The sequence below is a fragment of the Chrysoperla carnea genome, chromosome X (assembly GCF_905475395.1).
Source record: "Chrysoperla carnea chromosome X, inChrCarn1.1, whole genome shotgun sequence".
NCBI lineage: Eukaryota > Metazoa > Arthropoda > Insecta > Neuroptera > Chrysopidae > Chrysoperla > Chrysoperla carnea.
Genome location: NC_058342.1, coordinates 18,490,864 through 18,513,828, shown reverse-complemented (window position 1 = coordinate 18,513,828; position 22,965 = coordinate 18,490,864). Strand labels below are relative to the sequence as shown.

Here is a 22,965-nt window from a genome sequence, read left to right as displayed (position 1 = left end):
TGTAGATCAGTGTATTTGACTTCGGCCTCATTAAGCATTTCTTTAGAGAAAATGGCACGTTGATACATAAAGGTTCGCCACCCCTGTACTAGTTCAAAAAAAATTACAACCCATTCAAAAATATCACCCTTCATGGAACACTGCATTTACAATTGTAATAAATATTCAACGAAAACCATTAAGTGCTATTATTAATTTTATTTCTCTGATGCGAAATCGAAAAAGCAAAAGCCAATTTTGCGCTATCGATTTCGATCAAAGTAGACCAGAATAAATCCTCTTGGAAAAACTATGCAAATTTTTTACACACATATAATATGGTAATTTTTAAGAAAACGAGAAAAAAATAATAACATAATTCAATTATTTAAACAAATAGCACAAAAGAAATATATTCATAATTAACAATACTAAATGTATATTTATACATATATAACGCATGCGTATCAGATACATGCGGTCTTATTTTTATATTTTTATATAATACAGTCAAAATTTGATATAACGATATCGGTTTTTACGACAAATTGGTAAGGTAAAAATTAAATTCAAATCAGTAGCGGATTTAGCTTTAGCTCGTGAGATCAAGACCTAAGAATAATAAATTTTTATCGTAAGTGAAGTGAAGTGAATTAATCATTTATAAATGCAGATGATTGATTTTGACTTTAAAAATCATTATTGAAACCCGTTAAAAAGCCGGATTAAGATGCTTAGGACCTTAGGGACATCACCATCAAATCCGACACTGATTCAAATATAAATACATATAAGGACACATCGCTAATGTCGTTATAGCCTGTATTGACTGTATAAACATAAATCGGTGTATTCATTTCGTTATTTTATACTCTTGCAATTTTTTTTGTTAAATACGAATACACCCTCGAAATTTCTGAGCGTAAACAAATTTTACTCTTGTGTTACCAAATTTTAATATAACTGCGCATGTCTGGTAATTATACCATGTATATGAAATATACCAGGGTATACTAAATTTAGTCCCAAGTTTGTAACGCTTAAAAATATTGATGTTATGAATAAAATTTTGGTGTAGGTGTTCATAAAATCTCCTAATTAGTCCATTTCCGGTTGTCTGTCCATCTGTCATCAAAATAACTCAAAAACGAAAAGAGATATCAAACTGAAATTTTTATAGCGTGCTTAGGACGTAAAAAGTGAAGTGGAGTTCGTGAATGAGCAACATAGGTCAATTGGGTCTTGGGTCCGTAGGACCCATCTTTCATACCGTTAGAGATAGAACAAAAGTTTAAAAGTAAAAAATGTTCCTTATAAAAAAATACAACTTTTGAGTGAAACATTTTTTCGTAAACATCACTGTTTACCCGTGAGAACGCATTGTATAGTATGTTTTATATGGGAATATCAGTTATATATGTGTGACATGTATGTATGTGTAATGTGACAGAGTATTCAACACTGTCTATGCATGGTATTTCAAAAATTAACTCAGTCAATTGTTTGTTTTCACTTGTTTTGGTATATATTTGAATTTAATTTAACGAAGGGAATTCAACATGGAATCTCTTTTGATTTTTAGTTTTATATAAATTGTAAAAAATAGTAAAAATAAAAAGTCATACGATAAAATATCTTTTTTTAAAAATACACCATAATTGTCTAATAAGAGGTGAGTGATAAAAAATTGCAAGCATTTTTTAACGGCTTTAGAAAATGCTTGCATTTTTTTATCGCTCACCTCTCCTACTATAAAGTATTTCCACTCAGGCTAAATACTTTGTGTTCTAGGCATCGGCAAACAATTCGATAATTTAGAATGGCTTATTTCATTTGAGAAAATAAAGTATATTTTTAAATACATAATAAGAACTACATAATGATTTGATTACGGGTGCGTTCCTTTAAGAAAATGTCACTAATGACGTCATTATTTATGCACGCAACGACCCATCTGCAGAGGTTGGTCGAAATGAACGTTGAGTGACAAACTCAGGCAGTTTTTAAAATTTAAACGAGTTGTATGATTTGGAAAAAATATTTTAGTGGGAATTTACGTTTCTCCAGCAAACATTTTGATTATTCTTAGACGTAAATTGTTTAAGTTTTCCATTAAAATGAAATATTTTTTTAAATATAAATCTTAACTCCATCATCCATTCCACTTGAGAATGTGATTGTTATTATAGAGACTACACAAGGAGACCGAATTCAAGCAGAAGAATTGACAATTTCCCAACGAAATGGTGGAAGTTATTTGTGCCACTAGCGTTGCTAGTGTTCTTTTTCCTCTATCCCGATGCAAAAGGAACACTACTGGCATCTTATTTGTGACAACCATTTGGTCACATGGAGTTCGGTCTCTTTGTGTAGTCTCTATGATTATAACGCTAGGAAACGAGTGGAACGGGAAAAACAGTAGTCGTGACCTTGATTGTTGTGAGTGCTTAGTGGAACGCACCATACAAAACCTGAACGAAATTTATAATTACTAAGATCGTATCATTGCCTTGGAACAATTCAGTTATGTAAGATTAGTACTGTTGATACAGAAATTTTCCATTAACGATTGGGCATGATCGGTCAATAAAAGGGTTTAAAACAAACAAAATTATGCACCAAAAAATACTTCTCCAAAATGTTAAACAATTTTTTTTATTGGCGCCATTGATTGAATATAGCAAACGCGTATTCAGGAAGTATGCTCTTTCCAAAGTATGGAAACTTTTCCTAACTAATTTCTGAATTTCCACTTATAGTGAGAATACATGCGTTTATTTATACTGTGTACAGTTTTAGCCTTTTTTTCAAGTAAAATTCACCAAAATAACATTCTTCCAACAATTGGTAACACTTAGAAATTTGTTTAAGCTCAATTTTTTTTTTCGTATTAGTAATTAACAATGGACAAAAATCGAAAAAGAAACAAAAGAAAATCGATACAAATAATATTATAAATATTATCGTGCAAATATTTTTTTGTTTGCTAATAGATAGAGTGGGGGAGAGGGGTCATGGACAGGGCGGTAGACCGGAAATTGGGAGTGGTATATACTTTAAATTTTTTATTATAATATGAATACATTACCGAACATAATTTTTTATTAAATTACAAAGAAAAAAATGTTTTTTTTTTTTTGAGAATTTTTTTCTGGTTTAGTTTTAAATATATATACGACATAAGATTTAGAAAGAACAGGGTGTTTATTCGACAAGTAAGTATCTACACATTTATTTCAGGGAAACACCTGAAGAACATCAATATCACAACACATGTACCAGAACTCTGATGAGCATATATTTATTTATATATTTTTTTTATTTTATGAAAATCATTGATTTTCGATTCTTATCGAAATATCTTTATCCCAAAGTACGGAAGCCTGAATAGCTCACTGTCAATTTATGAGAAAGTGGCTACAATAGCTTATTTTTTTAAATGTGTACTATCCACAAGTATATAAACAACTTTAAAAAAAGTCACTGATTCACTTTCAACAAGTGCACTTGTGACTTGTGACATTATGGAAACGAACCTCTTTGAAGATGTCGGTATTTTGTCATGTGCAGATTTCTAATTAAACGTCATAATAAATACTTAATAATACTTTTAAAGGTTAGAAATTAGGAATGTGCAGATGCAAAAGAAAAACATCAACGATTAAGGATGTATGAGCACGGTAGTGGGGCACAAATTTAAAAAAATTGATATTTTCAATTTTTATGATAAATTATGTTATAACTTGACGATATAAGACGAAAAGTAAGAATAAAATTTTTCGATATCTGACGTAATTTTCAAAATATCGAAAATTGAAAATTTTGTTGAATTATTCAGCTTTTAATATTTCGAAAATCAAGGCACATATCGAAAAATTTTATTTTGATTTTTCTTCTACATTCATAAAGATATACTAAAATTCATCATCAAAGTTGAAAATAAGTTAAAAATAATTTCAACCCTAAATCTACCCTGCTCTTACATCCCTTATATGGACGGTGACACTTGGTTTTTTACTTTTCTATGTCATTGCTTATATGTTTACTTTCTATTAAAAAGTTTTTTTTTAAATTTGTTTTCATTCATTTCGAGTGAAAATTATCAAAAACTCTCAAAATATGTCGTTTTTTGAGATTCCTCCATAAGAGCCAATGTATTTTATATCGATTTTCAATGATTTATTTCTTAAAAATTTGCATGGATACCTAAGCTGAAATTTTAACCACATATTCTTTGAGCAAAAGTCTACCTGTAAAAAAATTTTGAGCCTTTAAATCAAACATTGTTGTCATGCTCATACATCCTTAAAGCATTATATTTTTTAAATAAAGAAAATTGTTGGCATTATCATATAACAATTATTAATAATTCCAGGCAGTTTCGGTACTGTCTAATTAAAGGATAGTCATCACCGATTGACATCTTCAAAAATGTTCCTTTCCATTATGCTACAAGTCACAAGTGCACTTGTTGAAAGTGAACTAGTTTTTTTTTTTTTAAGTTGGTTTTATACTTGTAGATAGTACACATTTAAAAAATATGCTAGTGTAGCGCCACTTTCTCATAAATTGACAGTGAGACATTCAGGATTCCGTACCAAGTAGATTTTCAAAGCGAATTAAAATGTTAATTTTTTTTTTAAAAAAGTCCTTCCGTGAAATAACGTTTTTTTTTTTTAAATTTTGAAAATGATACCATGATTTTTCGAGTGTCCACCCTGTATATATATATTTAAATATATATATATTATTATTAAATCTATATATATTAAATGTAAATATATAATGATAAATTTGTTAAAAACTACGATATTTATCATGTTTTAGATGAAGGACCTGGCCGAGCATCGTCATACGGATCGAAGCTGGAGGAGGTGGAAGTGCCACTGGTACTGGTACTTGATTGATGTTGAGTTTGTCGTGCAGCTTTTAAACTGTCCAAGTACTCTTTTTGGGATTCGGCTAATACTTTTGCGATGATACCAGCATCATCGCCCCAACCAGACATACCTGAATTCAGAGAAAGCATTATTATACCATGTATATATTAAATATATCAAGGTATACTAAGTTTAATCCTAAGTTTGTAACGCTTAAAAATATTGATGCTACGAAAAAAAATTTTGGTATAGGTGTTCATAGAATCACCTAATTAGTCTGTCTGTCGTCTGTCATCACGATAACTCAAAAACGAAAAGAAATATCAAGCTGAAATTTTTATAACGTGCTTAAGACGTAAAAAGTGAGGTCGAGTTTGTAAATGAGCAACATAGATCAATTGGATATTGGGTAGGACCCATCTTGAAAATCGTTAGAGAGAGAACAAAAGTTTAAATGTAAAAAATATTCCTTATAAAAAAATAAACAACTTTTGTTTGATGACATTTTTTCGTAAACATCACTGTTTACCCGTGAGAGCGGAAATTGTGCGCAAATCGTATAGTATGCATTATATGGGAATATCATTTATATATGTGTGACATGTGTGCATGTGTAATGTGACAGAGTAATCAACACTTTCTATATATGGTATTTCAACAATTAACTCAGTCAATTGTTTGTTTTCACTTGTTTTAAACTATACAATAAAAATTACACTGTACTACAAAAAAAAAGAACTTTTTGAGCGACCTGGCATACACTGTAGGTCTTTGTGAGTACATATGCAAATGTGTTTCAAAATTGTCTAACACCTCCAAATTTTCTAGTTATTATTGAAAAATCGTTTTTCGTGTGCTCCGCGCATTTAAACAATTGTAACTCCGTCAATTTTTAACCGATTTTCGACTGGTTAACTGTTTTGAAAACTAGAAACATTGAGCTTTCGCAATGTATATTTATCTATACTTTCTGCAAAAAAAAAAAACAAAAAAAAAAACGACTTTTTATAAAAGATTTATCCATTTTTGAAGTTATACTTCTTTTGGCGCGTTTTGATGAGAGTGAATTTGTGAGCTGCGCGCGCACGAACGACATGGTGAAGTTAGCTACAGAATTGAAATAATAAAAAAATATATCAACACTGAATATAGTTACAGTACTGAGTCTTCATACTATACAGTACACAGTACTTATATCCCTGAGCCAGTTCAAGTCAATGGTTGTGAAATATAGTATTCATATGAATAATTAATTTTGAATATTAATTTTATATAATTATTCATTTTTCTTCAATTTATTACATATATAAATATTATTTGTAAACTTTTGACATTGTGTTGTGAAAAAACTGTAAAAACTTTAAGTGTTTTCAAATATTAGAGGTTAATTTTGTAAGTATAATATATAGATATATTTCTAAAGAACTTATTATTTTTCTAACAAATAATCAAATAATAATAAAATTTAATTATTTATTATTTATTATTTATTACTTTAGATAATAATATTTTATCATTTTGTGAATCGAATCGAATAATTTTAATCATCTCTTTTTAATTTATATTACAGATTACTTGAATAATTTTCCGGCATTTAATAGAAAACATCTAGCATTGTACTTCAATATACTGGCAAGTATTTTAATTCAAGTGATAATTATTAACTGTGAAAATATTGATTACAAAGAAATTAATTATCTAAGTTAATTAATAAATAATAAATAATGAAATATTCAATAAGAAACATTATTTATTTTAGATTAATAATTAATGTATTTTACAATGATTAATTGTAAACTATATTAATACTTGGCAAGTCCAAAATTAGTTCATTCACGAAAATCATGAATACTATCAAAAAATCAAATTCTTTTGAAGACATTTTACAGCATGTTCTATAATTTAAATGTTACTTATTTGTGATTTTTTTCATTTTAGTTGCGATGCCGATGACTAATGCAGAAATTTGTCGGCGTTACCGAAAGCGCAAAAAATCTAAATCGGAAGGAAATATATCTACAGCAGAACCCAAGCGACCTTATGAACAACGGCAACAAACATGTAACATGGATTCAAACCAAGCTGCAACTCCTGAGCCTCGATCAGAATCTGTTAATATTACAGTGAATCAAGTTGATGAAAATTTCAATATTTTTACGTTAATAAAATATTTTTTATTTAAACAAAATCTTTTTGATTGATTTTAATATTTATTGTCGATTACTACTGCATTTGAGTTATTTTAAATTTTTTTCATACGCCAAAGAAGTATAACTTCTAACGCGTGTACATAAGTACACACACTCTTTTTTTTTCATGTTTTTTTACAGTTTGACGTCTTTTTTATGTAACCAATCCTCAAGAACAATTACTTTCTTACAGTTATTATCAGAATACATTCTATCTCGAGTAAAAAATGCTACGGATTATCAAAATCGGTTGAAAAATGTTGAAGTTACAACGTTTTTTGTAAAAAAGAAAATTTGACTCTCATCATGATATCGATGTCGTGCCATGTCAGGATTGTGCATATAGACCCAGAAAATTCGTCATTGAACATGATTAATTTTCGCAAAGAAGCAGAATTCCATTGAAAACATGCTTCTTAACGTAAAAGTGCAGGTTTCCAGTGGATAACCCGGTAGGATTATGTTTAAACTAATTTTTTTAAACAAATAAGTAATATTGACCGAATCGCTTCGGAAAAAATTTTATCATGTAGTTGGAGTCAAAAGTAACAAAAAAATTTCTTAGAAATTTTTTTCTAAAACCTCCAGTTTTCGAGTAAGAAACGCGGTTTTTACGATTTTCATCCCTCAAGAATTCTATGAAAAAAATAAGATTTTTAATACATAAGCTTACTCAATAACATCCTGCTAAAATTTTTGGTCAAAATGCATCTACAGTGCTTGATTGTTAGTCTCTATTGTTAAGAGAGTGCCAGAAAAATCACGATTTTCGGTTTTATAGATTCTAGAAAGATGGAATTGACACCAATCAACTCAAAATAAAGACAAATTAACAGAAAAGTTCGAAAAATTTCATTTTCCACAACCCAACCCTCCGGAAAATCGAAAAAATCATGGTGCACGGTGCTGTGAACGTCAGAAGCTCACAATGAATTTTATACATATTTTAAATATTTTAATATTCATTAAAACAAATTTCATTTTTTATACCATATATATGACATATACTATTATACCATGAATATGAAATATACCAAGGTATACTAAGTTTAGCCCCAAGTTTATAACGCTTAAAATGATTGATACTATGAACAAAATTTTGGTATAGGTGTTCATAAAATCACCTAATTAGTCCTTTTCCGGTTGTCGGTCTCTCTGCCTGTCTGTCGCCTGTCATCACGATTACTCAAAAACGGAAAAATATTGTTGAAATTTTTATAGCGTGCTTAAGACGTAAAAAGTGAGGTCGAGTTGGTAAATGAGCAACATATTCAATTGGATCTTGGGTCCGTAGGACCCATCTTGTAAATCGTTAGAGATAGAACAAAAGTTTAAATGTAAAAAATGTTCCTTATAAAAAAATAAACAACTTTTGTTTGAAACATTTTTTTTGTAAACATAACTGTTTACTCAAGAGGGCACACATTAGATGCAAAGTTTATAGTATGTATTAATGTGGGATTATCAGTTATGTATGTGTGACATATAGAGGTATATGTGTAATGTGATAGAGTAATCAACACTTTCTATACATGGTATTTTAACAATTAACTCAGCCAATTGTTTGTTTTCACTTGTTCTGTTTAATTTTAGTGTAGTCAACAAGTTCAAATTGGTGAAATATAGAAATAATGATCTTAAAAATACGAGTGGGAGCTCGTTGGATTCGGAATTATGTCTAGAAAATGTGCCAGAAGCGCTTTTCAGCACAAATTTCAAAGCTTATAAAAAATGAAAGATGAGAAAAAAAGTATTTCGTTTTCCGACAATATTTCATAAAATATTAATATTTAAGAAATTAAAAAAAAGATTCTTAAAGAAGAGGAAATTTCCAATAAACAAGTGAAAACAAACAATTGACTGAGTTAATTGTTGAAATACCACGCATAGACAGTTTTGATTACTCTATCACATTACACATACCTATACATGTCATATACATATAATACATACTACACAATTTACGCCTAATTTGCGCCCTCACGAGTAAACAGTGATGTTTACGAAAAATTGTTTCAAACAAAAGTTGGTCATTTTTTTATTAGGAATATTTTTTACATTTAAACTTTTTCGATCTCTAACGGTTTACAAGATGGGTCCTACGGACCAAAGACCCACTTGACCTATGTTGCTCATTTACGAACTCGACCTCACTTTTTACGACCTGAATACGCTGTAAAAATTTCAGATTGATATCGTTTTTGAGTTATCGTGTTGACAGACAGACGGACAGACAATCGAAAATGGACTAATTAGGTGATTTTATAAACACCTATTACAAAATTTTGTTCATATCATCAATATTTTAAGCGTTACAAACTTAGGACTAAACTTAGTATACCTTTATAGATATTATCGAAGATAATAAATGAGAACTCTAGGATATTTCGAAATAAATTTCGATTTTTGCCCCAATTAGGAAAGGGAAAAATTAGGCCCCTAGGAAATTGGGGCAAAAATCGAAATTTATTTAGTATACCTTGCATATTACATATAATGGGTTGGCTGTTAAGTCCCCGGTCTGACACATAGATGGCGTCGCTAGTATTAAATGCATATTATTTTTATATAGTACCAACCTTCAAATGATTCGTGTCAAAATTTGACGTCTGTAAGTCAATTAGTTTGTGAGATAGAGCGTCTTTTGTGAAGCAACTTTTGTTATTGTGAAAAAAATGGAAAAAAAGGAATTTCGTGTTTTGATAAAATACTGTTTTCTGAAGGGAAAAAATACAGTGGAAGCAAAAACTTGGCTTGATAATGAGTTTCCGGACTCTGTATTTTTTCCCTTCAGAAAACAGTATTTTATCAAAACACGAAATTCCATTTTTTTCACAATAACAAAAGTTGCTTCACAAAAGACGCTCTATCTCACAAACTAATTGACTTACAGACGTCAAATTTTGACACGAATCATTTGAAGGTTGGTACTATATAAAAATAATATGCATTTAATACTAGCGACGCCATCTATGTGTCAGACCGGGGACTTATCAGCCAACCTGTTATGCATGGTATAAAAACCTCACTTGTGGAACTCTACCTCCTTTATTTATAATTTTAATTTAATGTGGAAAATAGGTCGTTTTGCGTCATTTTTAGATTGTTGTAATATTGTCAAAAACGAGTATCTCACACTAAATAATTTTTTTAAGATATTAACTATTAATTTAAAAATATGAAAAAATTAAGGTGTTTATCGAAACACTCTAAAGAAATTATTATCCTTGGAAATTTAACTGAAAAGGGGATGTTAAGTTTGAAAAATTAGCATCCGAAATACCTTAACTTAAAAAAATTACTAAAAACAAAGAAAACCCTCTCCCTGAAATGGCACAATCACTTGGGTTAAACTGATATCTACTCAAAACAAATAAATGAAATTTCGCCCGGGAGTATCTTAAAGTTTTTTTGAAACTGTAGGGCTTCAGTAGTAACTTTGAAGCAAGGGGGAGGTACAATATATTAAACTGGTCGCAGTACGATTTTCAAATACAGGGGATCTCTGATGATCCCACTTGTATGGAGAACGATGAAACGTCCATACATATTATTTGCACCTATCGAAACTTGCAGGGCGCCAGGTTTAGAACGTTTGTGTCCAAAACTTTGGATCCATCAATCCTAAGAGATATTCCGGCGATGAATCTGTGGCCATCTGCAAGGCGTCTGGCTTGGACACAATTCTATGATTTTATCTGCTTAAAATAGCATCTTTTACGCGGAGACGTCTTCGTGTGACAGGTTATTATCGAGGAAGGTAAAAAGAACCCCTTGGTCGAGCTGCTAGGATGCATTTGCGGTATCCCTCTTATGTATTATTATTATTCACCAGTCAAATAAATAATCAAAATATATTGTATTGGGCCATGCCGGGGCCTAAAAACTATATCTAGACTAATATATTTGACAGGGATGAAGTTTACATGGAAATATATACAAAATGTTTGGTTCCAGACTCTAGGTTGCCTGAAGTAAATCGCACGTAAGTGAGAAAATCGTTCGGATAATTGGACAAAAATAGTAAAATTTTCTTGGAGGATATAGAGGCTTTACAAAATCTAAGGATCATATATTTGCTTTACTAAACGAATTCACGATTTAGAGTTGCCATAAAAAATTTAATTTTTAATTCCCGAATTTGAATTTTGGTTTTGTACACCTAGAAATCAACTGAAATTCTTAAAAAATAATCAACTTAAATTAATTACCAAATATTTCTGGATTCATTTGCATCACTATGTTCTCGTCTTTTGTGTCAGGAGACGCAGGTGAAAACAATTGAGGATATTCCCAAGTATCAATTGGTCCTCCATCAGTTTTCAAACCTAGAAAAAAGGATAATCTTGAAATCAAAATTTCTTATCACAGGGTGGAGATCGAATGGGTTATTTGAAATTCCTTGGCTTTACCATGATGAAAGGAAAATTCCCTGAAATTTTCGTATTCAAAAAATACAAAAATTTCTGTTTACCTCGTATTCTGATACGAAAACATTCAATAAGGGAAATCGAACCTAAAAGAGGTAAAGGATACTAACTATTCGCTTGTTTTACATTGAATAGGATCCTGATATAAAATCCAAGGAAGAAATTGTGGGAAGGGATTTTTAAATATATTTTTGGGAAAATAACATATTAATATGTCTTTTAGACAAGAAAAAATAACAAGCTTCATTATTTTTGTTTAATTTATGGTCTTAATGTCGTAGTAAATAAATCACATTTCATTTTTGACTAAATTTTATTTGAGGGACCTGCAGGATTCTGAGAATTTTTTGATAATTACGACAAGAAAATAATTTTAGTTCTAAATTATTTTCAGTGATAAACAACACAATCTTCATGAATTTTTAGCTAAGACGCCAAAAATTCCATAGTTTATAGAACTATCCATTTTTTATACATACAGGGTTATAAATAGCCAACAAACCTTCAATATTCAAATCCCCAGACGAACCAGGACTGGTTGTTGTTGACATATCTTTGGAATGTACTGTTGATTGTCTAGGTGATCCATGTGGAGAATTTGGTGTGGATTGTGACACATGTAGCCGTGGTGATGATGGCCACGATGGACATAACGAACTTTGTGCATTTGATTGTTGATGTACGCGTGGCGATGAGTGCGGAGATGTTGGCAAAGAATGACAGCTACGCGAAGAACCACTTTGATGCGGTGGTGTTGACATTCTATGTCCACGTAGGGGGGGTGTTGGGGTCAGACGCGAATTTGTGGACGGTGATGGAATCCGTTGTGGAGGAGTTGGTATTCGTTTATTTACAGTGGTTGACACACGTTGGGATGTGTGCGACGAGGAAGCATGCATTTGCATTCTGGTTGTGAAGGAGTTGGAGCGTAATGAACGGCATGTGGATGAGTTGCTATGAGTGGAAGAATTACCAGAAGTGCTACTACAGCCGGCTAAGGGGTCACGTAAATGACCATCATTCACATAAAGTGCCCACGATTCACGTGTCGCTTGCTCCAAGATTGCATCGTTTGTTGCCTCCCAATCTGTCGCTGCTAGTTTATCTTGAATCATTGTCTGATTAACAAAAAAAAAAAAATTATATACAAATTAATTAAATACTGGATTATAGTGGCGTCAGCAAGTTAGAATGAAACATTTTGGACATACGATTATTAAAATAAATTTGTGTAAAATAATAATAATTTCTTGAATTTTCCTATCTGGAATTCGGCCGGATATTAGATTACCATCCGATATCCGACCGGATAGTGAAAACAGGCAGGATAATCCGAATACTTTTTCATCTCTAGAAATTATCTAAATCTCTTGTCAACCACTTCACAGAACCTTTGCTAGATTTTGTAGAATTTATTATGTACGATGGCTAGAGGGTGGAGGGGGCAAATATACTAAGCGCGGATTCAGATTTCCTAAACCTGAATCTGCGCTTAATGAAAGATTTAAAAGCTACAGTAGATTCAAAGTTGATGAGAGGTTAACTTACCTGTTCAATTAACGTCAATTCGCTTGCATTCGAAGCATCCTTTAATAAATTACGTTCTGCTTCACCTGGTTGATAATTTGGTAAACCCAATCCCACACCAACACTTGCACAATACGGATCAACGATCGAATTGTAATGAGATCCACGCTGATATGACAGTCTTATCGGTTCATAATCATGTTTGTAATTTCCATGGAAGATATTTATGGGTGCTGTAACAAAAAAAGTCACAATTTCCTTTTTTCTCGTATCGATAACTGGAATACTGACCTTCTGTATAACAATACACCTCAATGGTACGATTATATAGCTCACTAAGTGCTTGTATTTCTAAATGATTGCCATGAACAAAATCGTTACGTTTTCGACTGACGTAACGATTAATATCTTCTGTAATGTATTCGGAGAAGAAATCACGATTTTGCATCTGAAATAAAATTAATTTATTTACTATTTACATTATAACTACTATTTGATGTCATTACAACAAAATTAAATAAATTATCATGGAAAAAAAGAAAAAATTAATGCATCTTTGAAATTTTCTACAGTTAGTTATTAGGTTGTGAAAAAGTCTACCTCTCAGAGGCTTACTTAACCCCTATTTTTGGGAGTTAGTTGGGGATTTTAATCAGTTTTTTACAAATTACAGAAAAACTATGCCTTAAGGATGGATGTATGAGCACGGTAGTGGGGGTACAAATTTAATAAATATATATTTTCAATTTTGATGATAAATTATATTATCACTTGACGATATAAGACGAAAAGTAAGAATAAAATTTTGGATATCTGGCTTAATTTTTAAAATATTGAAAATTTGAAATTATGTTTAATTATTCAGCTTTCAATATTTCGAAAACAAAGGCACGTACCGAAAAATTTTTTACTTATTTTTCGTCTACATTCATGGAGTTATAACAAAATTCATCATAAAAGTTGAAAATAAGATAAAAGTATGGGCTGTATATTGCTAAATAAATTTAAATAAATTTCGATTTTTGCCCCAATTTCCTAGATTAGTTTTTTGTATTATTAAAATACGTATTTTCGACTACCAAGTAGTCATCAACAGTAAGAATTAGCTAGTGATTACTCTTATTATGAATGTTACTCTTTGCTAATTTGGTGGCGGACTGCACAATGATACTTTCGTGTGTCTACAATTTATACTGTTCATAGTATCCATGAAGGTTATAAAGAAGGAGAACGATCGCTATAGAAAATATTGTCCCCGAAATATGGATAAAATAAGTGAGGAACTGCGATTGCTAAGTTGTATCAATAAAAGCGGGCTGTTGTGCGCTAATTTGAAATGATATATCAATTTGTACATTATGCAACTAACTTCATCTACTTGTACTCATAAACAGCTAACTTCGCAGATACTACTTAATGATGACAGCGCGGCTGGTGGCTGAAAAATGAACTATAAATTCTACAAATTTTCAGGGACAGACGCGCTAATGCTTTAACACGTAGCGATCGTTCTCCTTCTTTATAACCTTCATGATAGTATCTGTTAAATTCTAGTATCAGTGGCGCTAGCCAATCAACTTCCATCAGTTGACTAGTGCTTGGTCAATGAACGTGATACTTGTGCACAAGCCTATTCGAGTATTTTTTGACGTTTAAAGTAATAAATTACAAATCAAACCTAAATTAAAAAACTATAAATAAATCATGAGAATAAATAATCCTTTATTTTTACAACGTATTAACAACTTTAGAAATTCAACCTTGATTTTGCAAATTTTATTAAATCCGAATTTGGAATAGGTCCTTTGTCCAAGTTCATTGCTTCATTACCCAGCTTTTGAATGAAGATGCTTTCATAAGCGTCTAGTTCGCAAGGATTGGGTACTGATTTCAGGAGCTTAAGTTTTGATTTGTCAATTTTGTGGTCGTTTTCGATAACGTTATCGAAAACAATCCTGGATAATATTTATACTAAGTAAATTTGTTGATTCGAAAACCTAATGAATATTAAAATAAATATATTTTAATTTTAAATCGCACTTACCCTATACGATTTCTGCCGGTGGTATCTGGTAATTTAGGATAAAGCGGAAAAAAGGATGAATTATCGGTGAATCTCTAATTGTCGGCTGTTGATATTATTTTGTCGCTAAAATTGGGTGTGGTCCAAGTTCGCTTATTCTATATAATTGTTTGTGTTAAACTTACAAAATTGTTCCGAATTACGAAAATCATTCATTAAATTTTCACTAAACTCAACTAACTGAATTTAATTAAATATTCCAAACTAATTTTATATCTACTCCAAACTAACCGAAATAGATAAATATTGCAAACTAACTGGAATCGATTATATAAAAAAAATAATACTATCAGAATTAACTGGCTGGAATCCCGTTTAAAACCTGCTCTTGAACCTAAAAGTGCAGGTTGCCGGTAGGTAGCCCGGTAGGATTATGTTTAAACTAATTTGAAAGTAAGTAATACTGACGGAATCGGTTCGGAAAAAATTGCATCATGTACTTGGGGTCAAAATTAACAAAAAATGTTCTTAGACATTTTTCTCTAAGCCCTCCGATTTCCGAGGAAATAATTCATAAAATCTGAAAACACGATTTTTACGATTTTCATCTTTCAAAAAGTCTATGAAAAAATCAGACTTTTAATATGTATAAAAATTTTTATTTGTAGTGTAAGCCTTACTCAACAACATCCCGCAAAATTTTTGGTCTAGTTGTATTTTAAGTGCTTAATTGTTAATTGTTAAGAAAGCGCGCGAAAAAAACACCTAACAATAACGATTTTATGTTCTATACATGCTAGAAAAATGGGATTTTCAACAATCGGCTCGAAATAAAGTCAAATTAACAGAAAAGTTCGAAAAATTTCTTTTTCCACATCGCAACTGAATTTGAAAACTATATTATCAATGAATTTAATCTATTTTCGAATTTATTCGATATCTGATTTACTTCGATTTGTCTAGAAGCCAACATTTAACAATCAGAATCATTGTTCGCATCAAGCTTTTGTTTTGGAGCATTAGGTGTTGCTCTGTTGGTAAATGAGCAAAGAGTTTAAAAGCATATGCTAATAATTATTTCTCATTTCTGAGCTTTATTTATCTTTACACTTGAAAATACTCGAATCTAGTTCATAAAAAGATTGAAATCTTTGACCTTAAATATCTCAAAAACTATTCATTACACAACTTTACGTCTATTGTCATTCCCCGTAAGAATTCTGAAGTTTCCTTTCTAGTAAATTCATTTTTATACCCCTTATATATGAAATATATCAAGGTATACTAAGTTAAGTCCCAAGTTTGTAAAGATTAAAAATATTCATGCTATAAACAAAATTTTGCTATAGGTGTTCATAAAATCACTTAGTTAGTCCATTTCCGGTTGTCTGTCCGCCTTTGGACAAGATAACTAAAAAAGAAAATAAGACATCCAGTGGAAATTTTATAGCGTGCTCAGGTCGTAAAAAGTGAGGTCGAGTTCGTAAATGAGCAACATAAATCAATAAGGTCTTGCAAACCGTTAGAGATAGAACAAAAGCTGAAGTGTAAAAATTGTTCCTTATAAAAAAAATAACAAATTTTGTTTGAAACATTTTTTCGTAAATATCACTCTTTACCCGTGAGGGTGCAAATTATATAGTATCCTTATATATTATAAATTTGAAAGTAAGAATGTTTTTTTGTTACGCTTTCACGCCAAAACTAGCAAATGGATTTGAATGAAACTGTACAATAATATAGCTCATACATCAGAATAACACATGAGCTATAATTTATTAATATATATTTAAAAAAAAAAATTTTCATATTTATTTTTTTGACAATTTTATAAACCAGGGTGAAGGAAACAACTTATGGACATCTATCTATCTGTTTATCAGACATACTTTTTACATTTAAAAAAAATTGAAAACTGATTAATTATTTGACATTTCATAAAACATGAAAGATATAATTTATGGCCTTTTTCATTTTTATGTTACTTTTAAGGCAGTAAAAAAAATTTTATTCACTTTTTACAGACCCTGCCAGTTATTTACGGACAAAAACGCGAGTAGAGCCGCGGATACAAGCTAGTATATATATATATATATTTTATGGGAATATCAGTTATGTGTGTGTGACTTGTATGTATGTGTGACTATCTGAGATATATCTTCTGTCTTTCTTTAGTTACATGACGTAAAAAAACAAACGATTGTGTAATCAACACTGTCTATACATGGTACTTCAACAATAAACTCAGTCAATTGTTTGTTTCCAGTTGTTTTATTTAACCATTGGTCAGCTTTAAAAAAAAATACTATGTGCTTCGATTCGACTGAAATTGTTTCGTTGGACAAGAGGATGGATGCAATTGAAGGAATGAAATAGATACTTGCCAAGTTTCGTTTTCCCTTTTCCCAAGAACACTACGTAAATTACTTACAATGTAATCCATACAATTATTGCGAACAATACTATGCATATCCTCATTCCCGTAAACTTGATCAGCGATTGCCCGAAACAAACATGCACCATCTTCTACAATATTCTTAACGACAAATCCCTTTTTCCGCATAGTTTCATTAAACGTTCGATCGCGATCCTCCCATTCTTCATTCGATATTTTCGCAGGTTCATACTCATCCTCTGAATTATTCCGTTCACTGTCCGCTTCATTCGATTGGGTATGATACTGTGCACTGCTTGGTGGCTGATTTGTTTTTGGTTTTGCATCGTGATCTAAATGCTCACGTGATTTCCGTTTTGAAGCACGTTCTCGTGAATAAGTTCGACGACCTCCACCTGAAATTTGACAAAAAAAAAATAAACTAACCGAATTAATTGTTTGATTCATTTGCGTATGTGTTAATGCATCAAAAAAGGCAATAATTCCATGCATACAAACTTTACTGTACTTATAAACCGGGAAAAATAGAAAATTGATTCGTTAAATTTTTAAACGAGAGGTTTTTTAACGTAAAGTTGTGGGTTTTAATTTTTAAAAAGGATTTTCGGGACCCGTACTCTCACAGCACCTAGAAATTATGGAAAGGAAATGATACAAATACGTAGTTCAATTATTATTTTTACCACAAAATGCCAGTAAAACCCTTAACAAGGTCTATACATTTTGTATACAAAGAAAATTTTTTGGGGCTTAAAAACCTAGGTTGAATTACAATTAAAAGAACATGTTTGAAAAATAGTTCAATTTGAAATATATTATCCTAATAAACTTTGCTCTTGATTTTGTTAGTTGTTACGAGCTAGAGAAATAATATACAGTGGAACCTGGTTAAGTGGGATCTGGATAAGTGAGAAACCTCCATAACTGGAACTTGGCTGAGGTCCAAACACTTTGGCACTGAATTACATCTGTTAGTGAGACGAAGCAAACCTCTATAACTGAGACAGCCAGTGAATTTTATATGCATTAACCTCTGTAACTGAGAACTAAGATAACATTGTTTTGTTTATTTATTCTTATTCTACCCACAAATTCCGCACTAAATTAATTTTAAGCCTCAATGACCTTCAGTTTTAGTTTTGCTTTACTACCATACGGATGTTTATTTGAAAAATCCCGAAACCTCCGAGGACGAAGGAAACTAAAACAACTTCGTAACAAAACCGCTTTGGTAAGTGGACCGATGATCAAAGAAAGGGCACAAGATTTCGCGGGAAGGCTCGGTATTCATAATTTTTGTAGCAGCAATGGTTGATTGGAAGGGTTTAAAAAAAGAAACGGTATAGTTTTCAAAGCAATTTGTGGAGAAAGTGACGTAATTAATGGAAAACTCTGTAAATGAGACAGATATTTATTTATACTTGGATATCTTAGACACTCGGTAAGTGGAATACCTCTATAAGTGAGACAAATTTGCAGACCCAATGTCACACTTAACTAGGTTTGACTGTATAAGATTTGCCAGGAACTGTGAGAGTTTATGTCCCCAATATCATTTTTAAAAATTAAACCTACAACTTAACGTTAAGAAACAGATTGTTTCAGAATTTAATGAAAATCAACTAATAATAAATCACTAATTTACTTGGACTATTCCTTTTGGGCTCTCTCCAGGACCCCAGGGAGTAAATTGAATGATAGTTGAAGAGCTTAGTGGATGAACATGTTAAGTGACATTTTTGAGGAAATCGAGATTTTTCGAGATCTTGCATAACTTGTTATGCAAGTTAAAAACTTTGCAGCTGATTATCTCGATTCCACTTAATTGTCTCATAACATCTTCATCCACTAAGCTCTTCAGTTGTTTTGACGTCTCGCCCTTGGAACTCCACGCAATGAAAACAGTTACATTCATTGAAAAGCTCTATTTCCCCCTTCAATTTCAAATAAAAGTTTTATAAGGAATAAATTTTACATTTAAAGTTTTGTCCTATTTCTAACGGTTTACAGGATACTTTTTAATTTAATTGAATGAGCAAGAAATACAACATTTTAAAATTGGCATATGTCGATCAATTTTGAAACTAGAAAGTCGAAAAAACAAAAATTTATTTGAACTTTTTTTTAATTTGGAGTTTTTTTATAATTTGTAAAAAAAAACGGCCTGTTACTCAAAAGCGAGGCGTCTTCGGGTAAGAGGCGCTATTGAACTCGAATGAAGCCATATAATTATGTTGAGGCCATACGCCACACAGAAAGTCCACAGTTTCTCCGCGGGGTCTCCCCTAGGATTGATGTATTCAAGGTTTCGGGTTCGAACATTCTACGTCCGACGCACTGCAGATTTCTGCAGGCGCAAATAACATGTATGGAGGTTTCGCCATTCTCCATACAGGCTCTACAAGTGGGATCATTAGATATCCCCATGTTATGAAGGTGATAGTTTAATCGACAGAGTCTTGTCAAGAGTCCTACCACCCTTCTCAACTGTGCTCTAGTAAGTTTCAAACGAGCACATGCTGTCGCATGCCCTGCGCAAAGTCCCAGTAGTCTAAATGGGCTTGTCGTAGCCATTCTTTGGTTCGATAAATTACGGCAGCATCTTGCTATGGGAATAGCAGGCTGAAATGAAAGGTGTTGCTTCATTCCCTTTAACTCCAGAGTACCCGGTACCCAGATCAGCCTGACTGTGTTGTTCAGTGCCAGATGATTCAGCTCCTCGAAGCATTCATAGACTATCTTATTTAATGAAATTAGTATAATTAATGTAATTAGTGTAATTCGGCATTCAAAATCAAATGTTTAAAGTGTGGTAAAAAATGAAAATGAAATTTTTATTGACGATGGAATTATTAAATATTGTATAATGAAGCGGAAATTAAGAAAATTTTCATTTGTTTTGCCTGATTTTCTCATTGAACAAGTGAAAATTGGATAATTTTTTAACCAAATAATAAAAGCTTTTATTATCACAAGATACTATATATCATATTTTTTTTTAAATCTGCCTAAAAAAAACAAAATTTAATTGATTTAAATATAAAAATTTGCATGAAAAAATGAGGAATTTTTAAAATTTTTTTTCAAATTTTTTCATTTTCTGGGGCCTTATAGTCGCCGCCTAGTCTGCCTATATGGTAAATCCGACACTGCTCGTAATATATTATTTCAAATTTCACTTTAGGCTTCGATACTATATTTAACAATATTCCATCGTCAAATCGTGGCCAATTAATTAGAACTACATTAAATTACAACAAAATAATGTTTAATAAGTTTTAATCTTATAAGAAAAGTGCTCCTATAAGCTTAAAAACATAGTACGCAGTAGCATAAAGCACTTATGTTTCAATATATATACTGGATATTTAAACAATTAACTACGATGGTGAATGATTGGATTTACTTAAAAATTACACTTTAGAGAAAATAATCAGAGTTTAGTTTATTAAAAATACGTATGCTTCTATCAGGAAAAAAACACGATAATGAAAAAAAATTTCCACAATTTGGATCAAAATGCTAGTATTTCCACGAATAAAAATAAAAAGAAAAATCTTACCTGGTGAAGCTGGTCCTTGTTCTTCCTTAAACGTATTCCCTAATAAATGTCCTACATGAGACGGGCGAAACTTGGATATATCTTCCGAATACGATGTATGATTTTGTAGAGGACTACCAACGGGTGCTGTGTCCTATTTGGATCACACATTACAATTATAAATAATCATAAAACGCTTCCAATAAAATAAAGTAAAACTTTGGAACATACCTGTATCAAAAGTTGTGATGAGGACAATAGGCCACGATTTAATCGTTGTTGGGTATTATGATTTATTTGTTGGGTATTATTCGTCTCATTTTTTTCATTCTCTTTACCATTTGAATTGTTATTACGTTTATTATTTGGAAGTATTGTCATGTTTGTGGTACACTTTTTAACATAAATACATTAAATATACATAATTTTCACATGAATTTTATTAAAATATGTATCAATTTATTTGTCATAATCTGTGGGTAATTGTCAGATTAAAAAGTTGACACAAGTTCAATTATTCATTTCACTAACAGAGATCACTAGTAAAATCTTTTTTTTTTTTTTTTGTACTTTTGTTGTGCTATATATCACAGACTTCAGAAAAATTAATAGACCGCTATTGTAATACAGATCGATAGATCTTCATATCTCTAGTCTTTGGCACCAATTCGACAAAGATACTGCGTAATATTTTTCATACATCGTAACATTTGTCTTCTATTTTCATACATCGTAACATTGTTCTTCTTTAAAAGCTAAATTTGCCCTAGCTTGAACTGTCAAGAGATTCAGTTAGAGCAAAAGTACTCTGATGGAGATGTAGAGCAGTACCTAGCTAGATATCTACACAGCTCGAAGCACTTTTTTAAATTTTTTCGATAATATAAATATCCCTTAATGAAGTAGTAACAAGGGTCACCATTATGATTATTCATATGGTGGAGTGGAGACATTTTGTTAAGGCTATTCACTCTAACAATGGCATTTGCAAAGTTCTTTGATGCTACCAAACTTTGAAAGTGTATACATCCGATTCTAATATATACATATTTGGCTAAAATCATACTAGCTGCTAATTCACAGCAGTTCAATACATTTTTATTAGGTAAAAAATAATTGCAAAACCTTATAAAAAGAAAAGTCGATATCATTGTACACATGTTTAAAGTATAATTAATAACTTTAAATAAAATAATAAAAAATACTACTTATATTTATTTAAATTGTTAAACATGGAATATACTACCGAATCTGAAGCTATCCAAGTTCTAAAAATAAATTGAATAAGGAATTTTGTTCAATTTCTTTGATAATGCAACTCCTTTTTATAACAATAACATAGTCTATTTTTATACTCTTGGGTCTGTAGTTGCTATACACACATAAAAAAAATATAACTACACCGATTTGCATTAAATACGAAAATGATATTTCTTATGTTCAAAATGTTTAAAATTAATATAATTTTCATTAATATATATATGTAACAAACAAGCGGGATTTTCTTTTTGAGAAAATTATTTAATTTATGTTATTAGAAAAAATTTTATTATTACTTGAAGTATAATTTTTATAGTTCTTATAAGATTAGGTAAATTAAATTTTTTTTAAATTTAGTATATCATTTTTTTTTTCGTATTTTATAACAGATACTCGAATTTATGAATTATGTAAAATATTCGAAGATTTATTTATTATGTATTTAATTTTGGAAAGATTATTTTTTTTGTTTATAGAATCAGGTGGGCATTTGTGTATTTTTATTTGTCATATTCATATGTGTAAGATCTAAGACGTCATTAAATCATAGAGTGCTAGTTCAGAAAATTCTAGTAATAGAACATCCTAAAATTTTGGTCAAGTGGATAGCAAGTGTTAAGCATTTTAATATTTGAAAAACAATGTAACCCCAGGGAAATGAGTCCGGAGTACGTAACTACTTACATAAGCATGAAGTATGTACGTACGTAAGTAAACACAATGGTTCAAACATTTTTAAGA

At 30.9% G+C, this 22,965-nt stretch overlaps 1 protein-coding gene across 1 annotated transcript; it reads right to left on the bottom strand.

Moving 5' to 3' along the window:
• Positions 1-4,795: 4,795 nt before the first annotated feature.
• Positions 4,796-21,509, bottom strand: LOC123303103 (OTU domain-containing protein 5). Its single transcript, XM_044886202.1, has 8 exons — positions 21,196-21,509; positions 20,986-21,118; positions 17,460-17,818; positions 13,297-13,453; positions 13,027-13,238; positions 11,981-12,596; positions 11,260-11,376; positions 4,796-4,989 (listed from the first exon to the last, which is right to left on the bottom strand). Exons 1-8 carry the CDS (start codon positions 21,343-21,345, stop codon positions 4,796-4,798), a joined length of 1,938 nt encoding a protein of 645 aa, XP_044742137.1. The 5' UTR covers positions 21,346-21,509.
• Positions 21,510-22,965: the final 1,456 nt, after the last annotated feature.